At 49.8% G+C, this 20,004-nt stretch overlaps 1 protein-coding gene and 2 long non-coding RNA genes across 3 annotated transcripts; 2 read left to right on the top strand and 1 right to left on the bottom strand.

Annotated features, from left to right (window-relative positions):
• Window positions 1-32: 32 nt before the first annotated feature.
• RINL (Ras and Rab interactor like) lies at window positions 33-6,620 on the top strand. The gene is made up of 12 exons (XM_047709693.1): window positions 33-285; window positions 1,324-1,412; window positions 1,609-1,768; window positions 3,033-3,135; window positions 3,400-3,472; window positions 3,559-3,623; window positions 3,891-4,040; window positions 4,132-4,557; window positions 4,941-5,258; window positions 5,490-5,621; window positions 5,781-5,953; window positions 6,037-6,620. Exons 1-12 carry the CDS (start codon window positions 235-237, stop codon window positions 6,091-6,093), a joined length of 1,797 nt encoding a protein of 598 aa, XP_047565649.1. The 5' UTR covers window positions 33-234; the 3' UTR covers window positions 6,094-6,620.
• A 1,619-nt stretch (window positions 6,621-8,239) lies between these two features.
• Window positions 8,240-19,432, bottom strand: LOC125088507 (uncharacterized). The gene is made up of 4 exons (XR_007123730.1): window positions 19,240-19,432; window positions 18,109-18,260; window positions 15,354-15,463; window positions 8,240-8,533 (listed from the first exon to the last, which is right to left on the bottom strand). It is a non-coding gene; the product is annotated as an uncharacterized LOC125088507 (long non-coding RNA).
• On the top strand, window positions 9,841-19,452 carry LOC125088508 (uncharacterized). The gene is made up of 3 exons (XR_007123731.1): window positions 9,841-9,905; window positions 17,283-17,390; window positions 19,342-19,452. It is a non-coding gene; the product is annotated as an uncharacterized LOC125088508 (long non-coding RNA).
• Window positions 19,453-20,004: the final 552 nt, after the last annotated feature.

Raw genomic sequence — 20,004 nt, 5'->3', positions numbered from 1 at the left:
TCCAGGGAACCAGAACACCAGGCTCTTAGGAGAGAAAGCCAAGGGTGTTGACAGAGGACTCTGGGGGCTGCAAGAGAGCTCCACAGCTCTTACCCCCAGACTCCCAGACTGCCAGAGTTCCTTCCTCCAAAGCCCAGTCACCTAAATCCTGAGCCCCCCGAAAGAGAGGAAGGTCGATTTCAGATACCCCCCCAGCCCCGCCTCTTCCCCCCGCCCGCCCAGCTTCCTCTCTCTATGAGGAACACTTTCACTTCCTGCTCCTCCCGGCCTCCCTTCAGAGAACAGGTAGGGGTCCCCAGGGACCTAGCGGCTGGTATCGTCACCCCCACTGCCTCCCTTTGGTACCAGGCTGCTGCCCCCCTCCCACCCTACCCAGCATCCACTGGGCGCCCAGGCAAGCATCCACCCCCCTGCCCCCACCCCCCCTGCATGCTCTGGGCAGGGCACCTGCTCACCGTCCCCACCCTTCCTAAAACCCTGGGTTTCTAGGCAGCGGGCTGATTGATCTATTCAGCTGTTGGTTACCCATCTCCTATATCACCCCTCGAAGGCAGGTGCCCGTTCTTTCCACAGGACACCCAGTCAGGGCCTCTCCTTATTAAGAATCTGTCATTTGGTGCACAGATGAATGGACCCAGGGGTCCTACTCCTGGCATTGCTGGCAGGGAAAATTTCAAAAAGGCCCACCTTGAGAGAGAACTCATGCTAGCTAGGACTGTGTACTTGTTGAAGAGTTGAGGTCCAACGGACAGAGGGACAGATGCATTATAAAGCAAAAAAGAAAATGCTAGCAGTAACATCTTGGTAGCGGATATACAATGTTACCCGTCAAATTCTGGTTTTCTGGATGTTTGAAAATGTCCCGTGTGAAATGTTGAGGAGGGAATATTTGAGGTCCCCCCCCTGTGGTCTGGGAAGGGAGGAAGAGAGGATGTTGCATAAGATAGGTCACATTGACAGCTCCTTCTGTGGGCTGAGCATCCGTCCCGGCGCTGGGTTCTGGCAAGGGCTGGTATCCAACTGGTCCCCGTCTGTATTATGGCAGCACTGGTTGTCAAAAGCTGAAATATTTCTGCATCTCTCGGTAAATAGCTGTCCATCTGGGTCCTTTTCTTTCCCCCCTCCCTGCCAAGACCCACTGGCTTCCCTCCTGGGATCCCCAGATCTCCCCCACCCTCCTGAGACTAAAGAATTAACACCCTCCATAGCAAGGGGCCTTGGGTCCATTCTGATTGGTCAGGGTTTCTGCCATATTGGTTGTAAATCTGTTGACGATTACCCCTGGATTGGAGCCACCTTGAGCCTTATCTTCCTCCCTGCCAGAGGCCAGGCCATGGCTTGCTGGCCTCCTGCGTTCTGAGGATGGCCCAGCTGGAAGACGAGGCCTCTGCAGTCCCCATCAATGGGGAGAGGTGAGGGCTGCTGGGGATGGGGTCTCCAACTCCTGCCCTAGCTTCAGAAACCCCTTCCATCCAATGCCCACCACCCCCCAGAAGACCCTGAATGCCATCTCATCCCTTGGCTGCCCCTTCCTGCACCTTTGACCCCCACCTCAGTATCCCACTGCCCACCTCTAATCCCTTGTCTCCTGGACTCTGCATGTCCCAGATGGGTTCCATCACAGGTGAATGGAGCAGGTGAGACCCCCATAGGGGTCCCTGGGACCCCAGAGCCACTCCTTCGCCTCTGGAGGACATGGGGGGTGTGGCAGATCCCAGAGCTGGATATCCAGGATGCAGAAGCCCTTCTTGAGCTGTGGCCTCCGGGGGTGAGTACTCACAGTCAGGGACCTTCTCTGACCCTCCCCGGGTCACCACAAACCAGTCAGGACTCTGCTGATTCCTAGCAACAAACACCACAAACCAGAAAAACTGAAAAGACTACTTACTGATTCCAGGGACCAAAAAACCCAGAAGTGAAGGGAATTTCAGGAATGTCTGGACCTGAGCATTAGACAACTTATAAATCTCTCCCCATCCCATTTCTGGGCTTTGCTTCAACTGTGGGGAAAGCCCAAAGAACAAACACTTATTCTACAGTAGCTTAGGCAAATAGGCTTTTATCTTTCTGACATATCCAGAAAGGCGGCCACAGGCTCTGTCCAGCAGCCCTAGAAACATCAAGGCCAGCTTCTCTGCCATTCTCTTGGATGCTCCTCACTGTTGCCAGGTGGCCACCCGCCCCAGGTCCAAATACATGTATGCGCTCCAGGCAGGAGGAAGAAAACAAAGGAAATACCAATTGCACCAGGAAAACCAAAAGTCTTTACAATAGATTCAAAATACATGGATGGGGCCCATGTGGAAATATTTTTTTTAAACTCACATGGGAGTTATAAACCCAGAAGTGAGAAACACTGCCTACATCATCATCCATCTTCTCCGGCTGGGCAGATTATGCCAGAACAAGGCTACAATTCTACAAGGGATAGGGATGGACTTGGATAAGGCAACTAGCTGGTCTACACAGCTTCCTTCACAGCGGGGCTCTGTCCTTGTGGTGCCAGAGATGACTGTCCCCAGCTCGTGGCCACATCCCACAGGTTTAGCCATCCCAGTGTAAAAAGAGGTTTCCTTCCACAGAGCTCAGCAAAAATCTTGTGGAAGATTTCCCTTGACTGGCCTTGATTCACATTCCCATCTCTGAAGCAATCACAGTGATGAGAAAGTACTGTCATCCTATTGGCTAGGTCAGGTCACAGGACCATCCCTAGGGCTTGGAGGGAGTTAGTCCAACCCACAGGGACGAAGGGAGGGAGAGGGTTTCTTTGAAAGAAATTTGGGGTATGGAATCTAAAATAAGGGAAATGGACACTGGGTAGGCAAAAGTAACAGATATTTGCACAAATCCCTTTCAAGATGACCTTTGCCTCGGGGGGGCCTGGTTGGCTCAAGTGGGAAGAACGGGCAACTCTTGATCTCAGGATTGTGAGTTCGAGTCCCACACTGGGAGTAGAGATTATTTAAATAAAACTTAAAAAAAAAAAAACCAAAAAGATGACCTTTGCCTCCATTCCCCCCACCCCACCCCAGAGCTTCCTGGTCACAGGACATGACCCCAGTCAGGTCCTGGTGTTGAGGACAGGAGCTTCACCAGGAGAAATCCACACCTACCAGATCCAGAAGCTTCCTGGCGGTGAGGAGCCTACCCCTAGATTCTAGCCCACAGTAAATTTAATCAGCTTTGCTTCCAAAATATCTCCCAAATGCTATCTGGTGCCATAAGTGGGATGCAAACATAAAGTCACAGGAAAAGATGGAAACTCCAAAGGGTAGAAATTTCCCTGTTTTGAAGATTTTGGGGGAGATTACAGGACTGAGGAAGAGAGAGTCCCAGGGAAAATGAGGCTGCCACCCTTAACTTTTTTCTTCCTTGCCCCTTGTTGCCCCCTCCCCCCAGGTGTGTCTCTGGAATATTCTAACCTCTGCATGCCAGACCTGCCCCATCTCCTGGCCTTCCTATCAGCCAGCAGGTACAGGTTCCCCATAAAAAGGGCTAAGGGGGTTCCATCCCTAAGACATCCCATCCACATTGCAGCTCCCTCTTACCTTTTCTCAGGGATGTTTTGCCCAGAACACTGCTCTTGCCCCCTCCCACTCTAAGGCCTGGAGACCAACACACAGGTGAGGGATGGCTCCCTAAGGGACGGGGAAGCCACTTTCCAGGCTCCTTGGTCCAGCAGGATGGCCCTTCCGGGACCAGACTACTGGGTTTGTGGGAGAATAAAATGGAGGCGAGGGAGCTATGGGAGATTTGACTCCTGGGCCTTACTGACAAGGGGCCAGGGACCAAGCCAGTAATGAGGCTGGAAATTAAGTCTCCCAGTGCCCTGAAGGAAGCAGGGCTGGGCTCTTGGACATCTGGGACACCTCGATTATGCTGGTCCCCAGGTCCCCCACAGACTGGCAGTGTCCACCTCAATGTCCCGGAAAGGGTGCTCTCCATGGTGAACAAGCTCTACCTGGAGACTCACGGAGGGTGGGGGAAGGAGCAGATCCCCCCAGAGACACCTCCAGAAACTGCAGAAAGACACAGTTCCGGTGAGCTGGGCTGGACAGGGCCCTGGGCCCCCGAGGGACAAGGGAGCTGCTGCCACTGTTCTGTGGGGCCCAACTCTCTCCTCACATCCAGCCCCCAGGAACCCTGCTCCTCACCGGGTCTCCTGGGTGGAAGGCCCACTCAGCCCGGAAGTACACCATCCTGGGCCAGCCCTGGCCAGCCTGGTGGAGGAGAAAGAGAAGGAGGACGAGGACGAGGATGAAAATGCGGATGACTACAAAGATGAAGAGAATGGCCCCGAGGATGTGCTCACCCATCACATTCAAGCTCTGGCCAGGGCCCGGGGCAACTACGTGGGCAGGCAGTTCCAGAGCCTTCGGGCACGCCTCACCTCAAATGCCAGGGGCCCCCACAGGCCTGGGGACCCTGCCACAGAGCTGCTTCAGGATGTGCGCCACCTCCTTACTGACCTCCAGGACCACTTATCAAAGGACCCCGATGTCAGGGCTGTTTTTGGGAGCAGGGGGCCTGGGGTCCCCCAGAAGGACGATGATCTTGGTAATAAGGAGAGCTGGAAGGGAATTTATGGCCATTCCCTGACCCCACTCGGGTTCTCGTGTGCCATCCCTTGGCGCTACCTGTGTGTCCACACCCAACTTCTTTCTCTCCATCTCCGGGCACCTGTTTACCTAGCCACTCACATGCCTTTTCCTACATAGAGTAACTCCTGTTCCATTTACCACTGCTCCGTCTCTCGCATGTGTGACACCCGCACTCCCTCTTCCATGAGCGTGTTCACACCCAGGCTCCCTCTTCCACATGTGTTCTCTCACCCGTGTCTACACTTGTGGGGGGTCAGAGGCCAGAGCGGGGTGGTACTCAGGCCTTGGGGCGGGGGTCAGCCCTTCAGCCCTTCGCTCACCCACCCCAACCCCTCGCAGGCGCTGCGGTGGAGGCGGCCTTGTGCCGGGCGGTGCTGGCGCCGTTGAAGCCTGCCCTGTGGGCGCGACTCCGCAAACTCCGAGCCCAGGAACTGCGGCGACTGAGGCAGCGACAAATAGCCCTGCGGGTGGGGGCGGGGCCTCCGGGATGCCAAGTGGCGGGGCTTGAGGGGCAGGGCCCGGCCCCCGCCCTGCGCAGCCGCATCCACGCGCGCCTGGAGCACCTCCACGCCGCCTGCGCTCCACGCCGCAAGGTGGCGCTGCTGCTGGCGGTGTGCACTGACGTTTACGCAGGCCTGGCTCAGGGCGAGAACCAAGGTAAAGGAGGTTCACCTGCGTTCACCTGGATGTGCGGTAGCTTGCCGGGTGGGAGGTGCCTGTGTGCACGTGGAGGGGAGAGGGTGGCACGCTCTAGCGGGAGACGTCTGGTGATCTGGTTAGAGGCCTGGTGATCGGGTAGGAGGCGTTTGCATGCCCAACAAGGTGGAAGGGTAGCCAGCGCCCATGTCCCAGGGATCCGCTTCAAAGCCTGTCCTCCCGCTCCGCCAGAGCCCCTGGGGGCCGACGCCTTCCTGCCCGCACTGACGGAAGAACTGATCTGGAGTCCGCACATTGGGGAGACGCAGCTGGACGTGGAGTTTCTAATGGAGCTGCTGGATCCGGACGAGCTACGGGGAGAAGGTGAGTCCCCACCCCAAAAACGCCGGGAACTAAAAGGGGGCGCCCTAGGGGCCCAACAGCCTCGTCCTGCGGCGTCGGACAAGGCGGACAAGCCGCAGGGAGACCTGGGGGGACCAGGGTTGCCAGAGAGCTGCACTGACCGCCCCGTCCTGTCCCTAGCCGGGTACTACCTGACCACGTGGTTTGGGGCGCTATACCACATCGCTCACTACCAGCCGGATGCGGGCCGTGCACCCCAGGGGCTCAGCTCTGAGGCTCGTGCCTCCCTGCGCCAGTGGCACAGCCGGCGGACACTGCACAGACAGGACAGGCAAGACCACGCCGGAGCCCAGGTGATCGTCCCTCCCGACTGCGGGATGAAGAGGAGCGCTGTACCCATTGCCTTTCTCACCCAGCCTCCTGCCCCTCCCCACAGGTCAGCCTGCCCTTTGAGGAACCCTGGGCAAGAGACCCTGTGCCCAGAGACCAATGATGACGAGGGGTCTCAGACCCTCCTGCTCCTCAGGCAAGATTCCAGGGGCCCCAGGATGGCACCAACTTCTAACCCCTGTTGGCTTAGGTGCAGGGAGGAGGAAGGGTTCCCAGGAACAGAACCCCCTCTGGTTTGCCCCTTCCCCCTGCCCAGGATGGCTCCTTCCTAATCCCCAGAATCTGTAAACATGGTCAAAGCGACTTTACCCATGTGACTAAATCAAGGATCTTGACATGGGGAGATTATTCTGGATCATTCTGGGGCCCCAGTATAATCTCTCTGAGTCCTTGCAAGAGGGAGGCTGGAGGGGCAGAGTCGGAGAAAGAGACGGGATTTTGTAAGCAGAGGGTGGAGTGATATGGCTGGAAACCAAAGCGGGCACCCTCTAGAAGCTGAAACAGACAAGTGGATTTTCCCCTGGAACCTACCGAAGACTCAGCCTTTGATTTTAGGCGGGAAGAGCTATTTTGAACTCCTGACCTTTAGAACTGCAAAATAATAAATTTGTGGGTTTTTTGACCTCGTAAGCTTGTGGTAATTTGTTAACAGAAGCAACAGGAAGCAAATACACTCGCTTACCCTGAACTTTATTTTCCATAGAAATTATCACTTCCAGGGCACCTGGGTGACTCAGTGGGTTAAGCCTCTGCTTTCCGCTGAGGTGGTGATCTCAGGGTCCTGGGATCGAGCGCCACATCGGGCTCTCTGCTCAGCGGGGAGCCTGCTTCCTCTCTCTCTCTGCCTACTTGTGATCTCTGTCTAATAAATAAACAAAAACATCTAAAAATTTTTTCTAAAAATAAAATAAAATAAATTATCACTTCCTAACATACCATACTATGTACTTATTTATTGTGGCAACTGTCCATAGGCTCCCTCCTCTTAGGTCGCCCAACAGAAATACAATGCAAGGGGTGCCTGTGTGGCTCAGTGGGTTAAAGCCTCTGCCTTCGGCTCAGGTCATGATCCCAGGGTCCTAGGATCAAGCCCTGAATCTGGCTCTCTGCTCAGCAGGGAGCCTCCTTTCCCCTCCCACCCCCTGCCTGCTTGTGATCTCTGTCTGTCAAATAAATAAATAAAATCTTTAAAAAAAAAAAAAGGAAATACAATGCAAGCTATATACATAATTATAAGTATTCCGATAACTCCATTACAAGAAACTAAAAAGAAGCAAGTGAAATTAATTTTAACAGCCTACCTGATTGAACCCAATATGTCCCAAAGGTTATCACTTCAACCTGTAATCAACATCTGAAAATTAGGAGCACCTGGCCGGCTCAGTCGGTGGAGCATGTGACTCTTAATCTCAGGGTTGTGAATTGAGCCCCACATTGGGTGTAGAGATTACGGAAAAATTAAGAAGAAATCCTTTAAAAAATCCAAAAATTATTGTGCTGTGCAATGTTTTTTTGCGTATGTGCACAATATTCAAAATCCAGTGTGTGTTTTATATTACAGCACATCTCAGTTGGGACCAGTCCCATTGCAAGTTCTCAGTAGCCACCACACAGGGCTTGGAGCTACCATTTTGGAGGGTGGCCTTGGAATGTCAGCTCCAGGAGGCTAGTGGTTTCTGTCTTGGGCACAGCTCTATTTTCAGTGCCTAGACAAATCCCTGGCACCCAGCAGGTGTTCAGTAAATACTGGCTGAATGATTCAGTGACAGAGTTTCTGTGGAAGGCTGAAGATAGCTGCCCAAACGCTATTCCTGTCCTAATCTCTGGAATCCATGAACATTACCTTATTTGGAAAAGGGTCTTTGGCCCGGTTTTTAAATGAAGGATCTTAAAATGGGGAGACTGTTCTGGATGATCTGGGGGAGGGCTCTAAATGCAATACACATGTCCCTAGAGAAGGAAAGCAGAGGGAGATTTGACACTAACAGGAGAAGGTGATGGAAAGACAAGCAGATAAAGATTTGAAGATGCCGGCCTGGAAGGTTGGAGAGTTGGTGATCACAAGGCAAGGAAAGCCATCAGGGTGGCACCTGGGCAGAGGTCAGTTAAGCATCAGGGTTTAGGTTTTGGCTCAGGTCGTGATCTCAGGGACGTGAGATCGAGACCTGCATCAGGCTCTGAGGTCAGTGGGGAGCCTGCTTAAGATTCTAGCTCTCTTTCCCTCTGCCCCTCCCACTCATGTCCTCACGCTCTCACTCTCTCTCACTCAAGGAAAAGTAAATAAATCTTGAAAGAAAGAAAGAAAGAAAGAGAGAGAGAGAGAGTGGTCAGCTACCAGATGCTGGGAGAAGCCCAGACAGGATGCTCTCCTAGCACCTCCAGAAGGCAGGGGTGGGGGGCATCCACACCTTGATTTCACCCCAGTGATACTGATTTCAGACTTCTAGCCTCCAGAACAGTAGAAGACATTTCTGTCATCTTAAGCCACTGACTCCGTAGTCATTTGTCACAGCAACCACAGGAAATTCAACAGTTATTCAGCACTTAATATGAAAAAGAGAAAAATGGAGTAGAATTAATACCCAGCCCAGTCTCACTCCCGCAACAAGGGATATGCATCTACTGATGCAGGAATTAACTAGAAAAGTAGAAAAATCCCCTCACTCCACAGAGAGAGAAACAGATTGCCATTACAATTGACATTTTGCATTTCATAACGACCAAAATTCTGTAATTTTAGACATCATCCAAAAAATGTGCCAGGAAAGGGTTTTTTGGCGATTGTTTTTAAAAACCAAAAAGCTCAAAATGGCTGCAGCGGGCAGTGAGTCAGCAAGCAGGGATGGGGGAACGACAGGATGTGGCCTCTGGTCTTAGGTTCATACAGAACTGAGTGAGGGAGCTGGATCCCGGGAGACAGAGGGGACCATCATCTCCTTTTTCAAGAACCTTCAGAGCAAGCAGGGCACCAAGAATTTCATTGTGTTTACTTATTATGCATTTTTAAAAAGATTTTATTTACTTATTAGACAGAGAGAGCCCAAGCAGTCAGAGGGAGAAGCAGACTCCCCACTGATCAAGGAGCCGGATGAGGGGTTTGATCCCAGAATGCCAGGACTGTGACCTGAGCCAAACGTGGATGCTTAACTGACCGAGCCACCCAGGTGCCCCGATTTATTATGCATTTATGTAGATATGTATTTTTTATAATTGTAATAAAAATCATATAATACCAAATTTACCCTCTTAACTATTTTTAGGTGTTAGAGTTATAATAGTGTTAACCATATTCACTATTTTTTGGTGTTAGTGTTATATTAGTGTTAACTGTATTCACACTGCTATGATAGTGTTAATATATACACATGGTTGTGTAACAGATTTCTGAAAGTCTTCGTCTTGTAAATCTGAAACTATGCCCATCAATCACAACTCCCATTTCCCCCTCCCCCGCCCCTGGCAACCACCATTCTCCCTTCTGTTTGCATGGCTTTCATGATTCTTAGATGTCTCATTTAAGTGGAATCATACAGTCTCTCCGTTAACTGGCTTATTTCACTAAAGCAGTATGTCCTCGGGGCGCCTGGGTGGCTCAGTCGGTTAAGCAGCTTCACCATGCTTTGTTCTCTTCATGGGTAGGTCTTGCCGGCAGTCCCAGTTTCTGGATTTCCTCATTATTAGATTCCAGCCCTGCAGTTTCAGGAAGTACACCCTGGAAGTAGGCTGCGTCCTTCTCAGGACATCCCCTAGGGGGCCCCCTGATGGGCAGGGCTAACTACTGGTGGAGTGAAGAACTGTATTGGTCGGATCAACGCGCCCGCCGTAATAAAAAAGCACAGATGGGGCGGTTAAAGCACAGAAATGCGGTTTCTCACAGTGCTGGAGGCTGGAAGTCCAAGATCAAGGCCTTGGCAGGTTTGGTCTCCTCTGATGCTTCTCTCCTTGGCTTGATGATGGCCATTTTCTCTTTTTGTCTTCACCTGGCCTTCCCTTTGGCCCGGTTACATTAGTTCCCAATCTCTTCCTATAAGGACACCATTCATATCGCCCTGGGCTACCCATACGACTTCATTTTAACTTAATAACTTAATCACCTTTTAAAAAAAGATTTTATTTATTTATGTGAATGAGAGAGAGCCACATAGAGGAGTGGCGGGGGTTGGGGGGAGAGAAGCAGACCCCCCCATCAAGCAGGGAGCCAGACTCTAGGCTCGATCCCAAGACCCTGGGATCATGACCTGAACCCAAAGACAGACACTTAACTGACTGAGCCCCCCAGGCACCTCTAAATTAATCACCTCTTTAAAGGCTCTTGCTCCAAACACAGTTGCATTCTGGGGAACTTTGGGTTAGGACTTCAACATATGAATTTGGAGGGGAGGGTCACAATTCTGCAGGTGGTGGGAAGTGACTGCCAGATCTCTGCCCCTCTGAGTTATGATGTCATCTGTGGGTGGGACCCTGGGGCCCTGCGAAGGACCTGTCCCCAATAGCCTTTCACGCAATGCTTGTAGCACCTCTCCTTGGTTCTTGCTGAGTCATTGGATTTATTCCTACTGCTATATTCTATTTATAGCTGGTGATACTGCTTTTCCACCTCCTAGAGTGGAATGACATTTCCTGTTTTTTTTTTCATTTTTTTTTTTTATTTGAGAGAGAGAGAGAGAGAGCAAGCATGCAGGCACATGAACTGGGTGGCAGGGGGGCAGAGAAGACAGAGGGAGAAGCAGCCTCCCCATTGAGCAAGGAGCCCAATGTGGGGCTTGATCCCAGGACCCTGGGACCATGACCTGAGCCGAAGGCAGACACTTACTGAGCCACCCAGGCACCCCTGACATTTCCTGTCTAAATAGAGGTGTTGAATTAAAAAAAAAAAAATCTGAGGTGATTTCAAGAAAACTATCCAGTAGCTAAGTACATGGGTGATGCATGGATACATGGCAAGGTATAGGAAAGTGAAATGCCAAAGATGGGCATTTGGGCTATCGCTGGTTGAGGACTATGGGGTCACACCCAGTATTTTGTTCCCTCTGGAGCTCGGGGGAGCTCGGAGCTTTGTGCTGGATGCCTCCTCTTGTGGTCCCACTCTCATGGTGTCCCAAACTGGCCACAGCATCTCCCCCACACCTGCTCCTCCTCCTAGTACCCATTACAGGGGGCCATCTTGGTCCTCCCCAGTCCCTAGGCTAGAGCCCTGAGTCCCATCCTGGTCACCTCCCTTGCCCCTCCCATGCCCCTCCACCATCCTCCCATTCCATGGCCCTATCCTGGTCCAGCCTGGCCTCCACTGCCTCCCAGCTTCCAGTCCAGGGGATGCCCTCCAGTCCATGCCCACACGGTGGCCAGAAGGAAATTTAACTTAATTTGATTTGATTTATTTATGTTATGTTATTTTATTTTATTTTTAAAGATTTTATTTATTTATTTGACAGAGAGAGATCACAAGCAGGCAGAGAGGCAGGCAGAGAGAGAGGAGGAAGCAGGCTCCCCGCTGAGCAGAGAGCCCGATGCGGGGCTCGATCCCAGGACCCTGAGATCATGACCTGAGCCGAAGGCAGCGGCTTAACCCAAAGAGCCACCCAGGCGCCCCGTGTTATGTTATTTTAAAAATATGTTATTTATTTATTTTTAAATCAGAGAGAGAAGGAGCACAAGCAGGGGGAGTGGCAGGCAGAAGGAAAAGCAGGCTCCCCGCTGAGCAGAGAGCCCAATGTGGGACTCAATTCCAGGACCCTGGGATCGTGACCTGAGCAGAAGGCGGCCACGTCACCAGCTGAGCCACCCAGGTGTCCCAGTGTTATGTTATCTTTAAGATTTTAAGTAATCTCTACAGCCAACATGGGGCTCGAACTCACAACCCTGAGATCAAGAGTCGCCCGCTCTTCTGACTGAGTCAGCCAGGCATCCCACATTTTTCATTTTGATGTAGTCTAATTTAGTTTTTCTTTTGTTGCCTGTCCTTTTGGTATCATATCCAAGAAATCACTGCCAAATCCTGTGTCATGCAGCTTCTCCCCTCTGTTTTCTTCTAAGGGTCTTAGAGTTTGACTTCTTACAGTTAGGTCTTTGATTCATTTTAGGTTCATTTCTGTATATGGTATTGTGTAACGGTCCTACTTGACTCTTTTGCATGCAGATATCCATCCCAGTTTTCCCAGCACCATCAGCTTAAAAGACTGTCTTTTCCCATTGAATGAGTTGGGCACCCTTGTCAAAAATTTGACCTGGGTGGCGCCATCCATGAAGGGACCAACTCTTGGTTGTCGGCCTGGGTCATGATCTCAGGGTCTTGAGATCAAGCCCCACTTGGAGCTCCCCACTCAGTGTGGAGTCTGCTTGGGATTCATTCTCCCTCTCCCTCTGCCCCCCGCTCATGCTCCCTCCCTCTCTCTATCTCAAATAAATAAATAAACTTAAAAAAAAACATTTGACCTCATATGCAAGGGTTTATTTTTAGAATTTGTGTTTTTAACAAGTTGCTGCTAAAAATTACTGATATATATATATATACATATATATATATATATGTATATATATATAGTATCAGATTAAAAATAAAACAGGAAGAGAGGTTATACTTTTGGAGAAGTCGCAGTGAGGGTGACACCTGAGCAAAACCTTGTCAGAAGCAACAGTCACAGGCATGAGAGTCAGAGGCACGCATCTGGGGAGGATGTTCCAGGCAGAGAAAAGCCATGCAAAGGCCCTGCAGTGGGCATGTGCCCTGCAGGTACCAGGAACATTGAGGAGGCAAGAATTCTTGAGAAGTCTTTGGTACAAAAAGATGGTTTTATAAAAGCAAGGGGACAGGACGTGTGGGCAGAAAGAGCTGCACTTGGGGTCCTGAGGAGTGGCCCGCTATATATTTTCAAGTTGGGAGGGGGTTGGGGTTAGCACAAACCTCCAAGATAGTTTGGAAACAAGGTTTCCAGGACCCTGAGGGGGCAGGCTATTGCTAGGAAAAGATTCTTTATTACTGTTTAATAAAAACTCAGTCATGAGGGGGCGCCTGGGTGGCTCAGTGGGTTAAAGCCTCTGCCTTTGGCTCAGGTCATGATCTCAGGGTCCTGGGATCAATCCCCGCATCGGACTCTCTGCTCCGCAGGGAGCCTGCTTCCTCCCCTTTCTCTCTCTGCCTGCCTCTCTGCCTACTTGTGAACTCTCTCTCTCTCTGTCAAATAAATAAAATCTTAAAAAAAAAAACTCAGTCATGAGACTCTTCAGATGTATATCAATGGGTCAGAGGCTTGGAGGATGATTGTGTGATTGTGAACATGTATCTTGAGAGGTAGAGATAAAGGAAGTTTCCAAAGGAATTTGTATATGTTAAAGGAGACTAAAAGAGACCGGGATTGGTGGGGGGGGGGGGGGGTGGAGACTTATAGCATCCTGGGGGGTTGGGATAACGTTAAACCAAGATTGCCTTTTGCCCTTAACTAAGTATTAGCATCAAGGCAGCTGGGATCCTAGAGGAAGGTCACTCTGCCTGTTTCAAGGACTTTTCAGTGGTCTGTGTGTAGTACGGAAATTTAATTTTTTTTTCTTTTGCCTTGTTTCCCACATCAATAATGAGCCACCACATCACACCCATTGAGGAACACTGTATGTTTTGCCTACATATTATCCAGCTGCCCCAACATCCTAATAGCTAATGCTTCGTGGCTTCCTAGCCTGTTTTTAGGAGGTCATCAAAAGGATGTGACCACCAGCTGACCCAGGAGCGGGACTCAGGCAATCAGAGGCGCCTCACTCCTTCCCCTGACCATGGAATATCCTTCTGCCCACCGCCCCCACAGTGGGAGCTATCCCAGGCACATAGTCTTGCCCGAGCAAGGTGTCGTTGAGACCATCTGGCCTTTACATAAACTTTAAGATTCTGGTAGGTGGATGGGAGACCTACTCATCTTGCAGCGCCTAAGACAACCCTCGGAAGTACCTTCCCTTGCTTGTTAAACCAACCACCCACCCATCTGGAGCGATCTGCCTCTTTCTTTGGTCTTTCCTTGTCCTCTGTTATGGGGCCAGTTTGCAAACCAACAATTACCAAATCAAGCCAGGAGCCTGAAGAAATGGGCCCTGGGAAAGGGATGTCTGCAGGGAAACTCTCCGGTTGGCCATTGATGTCTGTGCGGGGAGGAGTGGCCCCATGTGTTAGATGCTTGTGGACCACTGCACAAGAACGGGGGACACCCCCCAAAATGCTGGCCATTGCACACTGTGGTAGGCAGGGAAGCGCGAGCCTACCGAGGGGGGCTGGCCTCTACTGCCCGCAGTTTGGCCCCCAGAGCCTGAAGCTTGCGCTAGAGACTGGGAAGAAGAGCTGAATTCAGGAAAAGGACATGTGGCTCTCCATACTCTGCTAGCTTCAGGACTCACAGCACTGTGGGAGAGCAAAATAATAAGTTGCAGACCTTAGCAGGCCGTTTTGCAAAGCTAGGAGGGTGCAAAGTGTCCCAGATGAAGAGCTGAGCACATGTACAAAGCCTGATTAGGACACTAAGAGGTACGGTCCTTGGGAAAGTGACAAGGATCTCCTGGTGCCTGACAATGAGATGGACCACATGCCCCATGCTATCAGAGCCTTACTGCAAAGGAAAAATTTATATAGAGATCATTCTGGACTGCTGATAATGGAGAAATATGTCCCAAAACTCTGAGGGGAAAACTCGCATCTCTCTGTCCCTTGAAGATGTAAATCTGAACATGCCTTTGAAATATGAACACTGCCCAGAGACTGAGGGCCAAAAGGAGGCGGGAGGAGGCTTTTCAAAATACAGACTGCTGGGGCACCTGGCTGGTTTGCCCAGTAGGGCATGGGACTCTTGATCTTGTGGTTATAGGTTCAGGCCCCATCTTGGGTATAGAGATTACTCAAAAATAAAATCTTAGGGGCGCCTAGGTGGCTCGGCCAGTTAAGCATCTGCCTTTAGCTCAGGTCAGGATCCCAGTGTCCTGGGATCAGCCCTGCATCGGGCTCCTTGCTCAGTGGCAGCCTCCTCCTCCCTCTCCCTCTGCCGCTACCCCTGCTTGTGCTCTCTCTCTCAAATAAATAAATAAAGCCTTAAAAATTTTAAAAAAAATCTTAAAAAATAAAATAAAATAAAACAGAGACTGCTATAGAAGCTCCCTGGCCAAAAATCTAGTCCACAGCCTCCAGAAGATGACTCGTCAAGGGCTAAAGCTTTGGAATAAAAGCTTTGGGGTTTCTGTGTCTGTCTGTATGTTTATGCACATCTGCAGATGGATGTTATGTACATGTGATATTTTCCCACCTCCGGGGGGTATTGCCAAAATTAATTTGTAAAAGGGTTCTATTTAATTGGCTTAAAGAAAAATAAGCTTTAGGATCAATACTGTACTTACTGAAAAGTAAAGTGTCATTTTCTTTCATCTGCTAAAAGGACAGTTTTCCTGGACTGTTGGTCTGCTCTTGATGAGATTATGAAAGGCTCTTCTTGATGTAGGTAATCTGCCTAGAAAATAGATTCTGTTTTATCAAAATAAACTCCTGTGCTCCCTGTTGTCTTTATCAGGTATTTGATTACTTAAGAAAGTAATCACTTTCTTAATTACTTAAGAAAGTAATCAAACTGGGGCACCTGGGTGGCTCAGTGGGTTAAGCCTCTGCTTCCGGCTCAGGTCATGATCTTGGAGGCATCAGGCTCTCTGCTCAGCGAGGAGCCTGCTTCCCCCCTCTCTTGGCCTGCCTCTCTGCCTACTTATGATCTCTTTCTCTGTCAAATAAATAAATAAAACCTTAAAAAAAAAAAGAAAACTGATTCTTCTCTATTAAGTGAGCTAAGTATTTTGACAACTCTGCAACTGTTTTGCCTGTGAAGTCTTTCATTGTCCTTTCGGTTAAATGATTAAGGATTCTTTCACAGTGACCTATGATCCTAGTTAATCAAGTTTGTTATTTTTGACAAACTTCCCCCAAGTCATATCTAAATCAAGGCTTGTTGACCTCAAACTATGGGACTTTCCAGAGAAAATATCGAAAGATGTGTTCTCTGTCCTTATAGAAGAAAGATATTAAACTAATTGAGTTTATTTTATGTTCTAAATTACATGGGAGAGGGACCTGGCTGGCTCTGTCCATCGAGCATGTGACTCTTGATCTTGGGGGTGAACTTGGTGTAGAGGTCACTTAAAAATAAAATCTTTAGGGGCACCTGGGTGGTACGGTCAGTTAAGTGTCTGACTCTTGATTTTGGCTCAGGTCATGATCTCGGTCCTGGGATCGAGCCCTGCATCAGGCTCCGTGCTCAGCAGGGACCCCTTCCTCCCCTCTCTGGCATGCTTTCTCTCTCAAAAGATTTTTTAAATCTTTTAAAAAATAAAAATAAATTACATGGGAAACAGTGCAGATAGGAAGTGATGTTAAACTTTCTTTATATTTGTATGGAATTTCTAAAAATCTGGTATGTCCTGGTATAGTGTTGTCAGTCGATTTTAAAATGTATGTCACAGGGGCGCCTCGGTGGCTTGGTCGGTTATGCATCTGCCTTCAACTCAGGTCATGATCTCAGGGTCCTGGGATAGAGCCCACATTGGGCTCCCTGCTCAACGGGGAGTCTAATTCTTTCTCTCTCCCCTCTGCTTATGCGCTCTCTCTCTCTCAAATAAATAAAATCTTTTAAAAAATAAAATAAAATGTATAGGGGTGCCTGGGTGGCTCAGTGGGTTAAGCCTCTGCCTTCAGCGCGGGTCATGATCTCAGGGTCCTGGGATTGAACCCCACATTGGGCTCTCTGCTCGGCAGGGAGCCTGCTTCCCCCTCTCTCTCTGCCTGCCTCTCTGCCTACTTGTGATCTGTCAAATAAATAAAATCTTTAAAAAAATAATAAAATAAAATGTATATGTCATAGAAATAACCAAATTTCCTTGTCAATTGCATTATAACTGTGATCAGATCTTTAACAATGGCTAGTTTAAAGTCTTTTCTCATTTACAGTTTCTGTTCTGCTCTGATGCTTTTGCAGAAGTGTTCATGCAAAAACACTTGTTTTCGAGGACATTCTTTGGAAAGACTCTGCCAAGTACAGTTTGGTTGTTTTTTTTTTTAAAGATTTTATTTATTTATTTGACAGAGAGACAGCTAGAGTGGGTACACAAGTAGGGGGAGTAGGAGAGGGAGAAACAGGCTTCCTGCTGAGCAGGGAGCCCAATGCGGGGGCCCCTTCCAGGACCCTGGGATCATGACCCAAGCCGAAGGCAGACACTTAACTGACTGAGCCACCCAGGTGCCCAAGCACAGGGTATTTTGTTGTTGTTGTTTGTTTTATTAGGTAGGTTCCACACAGAACACAGAACATGAACTCACAACCCTGAGATCAAGACTTGAGCTGAGATGTTTGTCTGCCAGAGCCACCCAGGCGTCCCAGCCAGTGCAGGTTTCTGGTAACTATGCTCAGTTTGTCTTCATAATGGGAGGGGCAACACTGAACCTTTCCAGCGCCTCCCCAAAGCTCCCTGCATAGCCCCAAAATATGTCATGGGATGATAGCCAGAGATCTGTCCCCATCCTCCCCCACATCAGGAAAATAGGCCTGTGATAACAGAATGGTAGCACAGGAAGTCTCGTCTCTGCAGCAGGACTCTGTGTATAGCGTTTGCTAGAATATCTGCAAGGGAGAGGAACCCATAGAAAATTCAATATGGGGCAGTCCAACAGCCTATTAGGTTACTAACAGATAAAACCACCCTGGCTGGGTGGACTAAAATACTCTCCCAGGCTTTAATACATTTGCCTTTTTTAAAAAGATTTATTTATTTTTATTTGAAAGAGAGAGAGAGAGAGAGAGCATGAGCTGGGGGGAAGGGCAGAGGAAGAGGGAGAGAGAGAATCTCAAGCAGGCTCCATGCCCAGCACGGAGCCCGATGGAGGGCTTGATCCCAGGACCCTAAGAACGTGGAATCAAGAGTTGGATGTGTAACCAACTGAGCCACCCAGGCAGCCCCTACATGTGAATGATCCCCTGGGAGGAATTGTTGTGCCATATGCCAGTCTGAACACCCCCTCGGAGACGCCCAACACCAGAAGGGCATGGAAGTCATGTACCAACTCTCACTGCAGATCAACGTGCTTTGCTACTGAGAACCCTAAGCCCCAACGCACCTGAGACAGGCATTATCTATTGGCATCTGCGGTGACTCATCCCACCGGGATGGGGGGCGTTACTTTGCACCCCTGAACAAGGGGCAACTACTCCATCTCCACTGGGTCGCGCTGTCCTGCTGCAAGCTGGACTTGTCGAAATCCATCATAACCTGGAATGGAACACACAACATTCACTGAGAGAGGGGAGAAAGCGGGAGTCCTGGTCTGGCATGTCCAGCCCCCAGCCCCCAGTCCATCTCCTCCCACCTGACAGTGCCACCTCCATTCAGCCAGGTCAAGTTCCTGAAACTGCCAGCCTCCCTCTCCTCAAGGCCAAGTGGACACAGTCTTGCCATGGGCCCCATCGTTTGGCTATAGCTTTGTTCCCCTGTTGGCCTGGGGGGATATTAGGGTCTATACCAAAACCCTTACTCAGGTCACCCAGCAAGCCTTAAATGATAGGCAACAAAGCCTGTCTTTACACCACAAAATAGACGAGGAGAGCGGTCCCCCCAAATAGAATGGCTTTGGATATTATCACTACTTTGGAAGGAGACACATGTGTCTATCCAAACACAAGGTTGTGTGCTCCTGCCTGATGAGGCAGCTAAGGCATTGTCTCTATTAAATCATATGGGGACACAAGTGAACACTTTCAGCAATGCGCCCCTCCCCCCCAGCCTAGGGGACTTAACAAACCAGTGGTTAGAATCATGGAACTCTTGATGGAAAAACTGTTAGTTATTTTAGGAATCATCGTCTTCATCCGGGTTTTCTCTTCCACATGCCCATATCCACCTTCCTCCAAAAAGCCTCCCAACGAGCCACCTCCGTGCTAGTGGAACTCCGTGCTGGCCACTTAGGGCGCATTGTGCGGGGGGGTGGGGTGTGTTCAATCGTAAGAGCTGGCCATGAGGGGTGGAGTACTGGGGGAGGTCATCCAGAAGACATGACCGCTGGCTGACCCACGAGCTGGACTCAGGCAATCAGAGGCCTCCCTCCCTCCCCTGTCTGTGGAATGTCCTTCTGCCCACCATGCCCACAGTGGGAGCTGTCCCAAGGACAGAGCCTTGCCCGAGTAAGGTGTTGTTGAGACGATCTGGCTCTATATAATCTTTAAGATGCTGGTGGGTGGGTGGGGAGACCTACCTCATCTTGCAGTGCCCAAGACAAGCCTTGTGAGCTCATTCCTTGCTTAGTAAACCAGCGGTCTGCCTCTTTTTTTGGTCTCTCCTTGTTCTCTGTGTACAGGGAGGCCAGTTTGCAAACCAACATGACACAGCCTTACACAGTCAAGATTGCATGATCCACAGGGCCAGTCTCAGACCGAAGAGACCTTGCCCAAGGCCACATAGCTCGGAAAGGGAGGAGTCAGGATTTGGACCCAGGCCATCCGTCTCCTGAGCACCTGTATGCTCCCAGCCTCTGAACCGTATCACCCATGCTGGGAGAGGATCGAAGTCAAAAGTCAGCCTCCTCTCTCTCTCTGACAAATAAATAAATAAATAATCTTAAAAAAAAAAAAAAGTCAGCCTCCCATTGATGGGATTTTTGCGACCCTTGGTCACGGCTGAATTCCCAGTGCCTAGAACGGGGCCTGGCACAGATTAGTGCCCAATAAATACTCGTTAAATGAAAGAGTGAACAAATTAGAGACTCAATTTTCAACCAGTTTTTAAAAATAATAATAATTATTATTATTATGAAATAAGTGACATATGGTACAACTATTTTTGGAAAATAGCTTGGCAGTTTTTTAAAATTTTTTTAAAGATTTATTTATTTCAGGGAGAGTGAGTGCGGGGGTGGAGGAGAAGCGGTGGGGGGGAACCCAAGCAGACCCCACCCTGAGCACTGAGCACAGAGCTCTATGTGGGGTTTGATCTCATGACCCATGAGACCACAGCCCAAGCT

Source organism: Lutra lutra, chromosome 17 (assembly GCF_902655055.1).
Source record: "Lutra lutra chromosome 17, mLutLut1.2, whole genome shotgun sequence".
In the NCBI taxonomy this organism is placed as follows: domain Eukaryota; kingdom Metazoa; phylum Chordata; class Mammalia; order Carnivora; family Mustelidae; genus Lutra; species Lutra lutra.
Note: the sequence above shows the minus strand (reverse complement) of the source record. Positions and strands in the feature narration are given on the sequence as shown.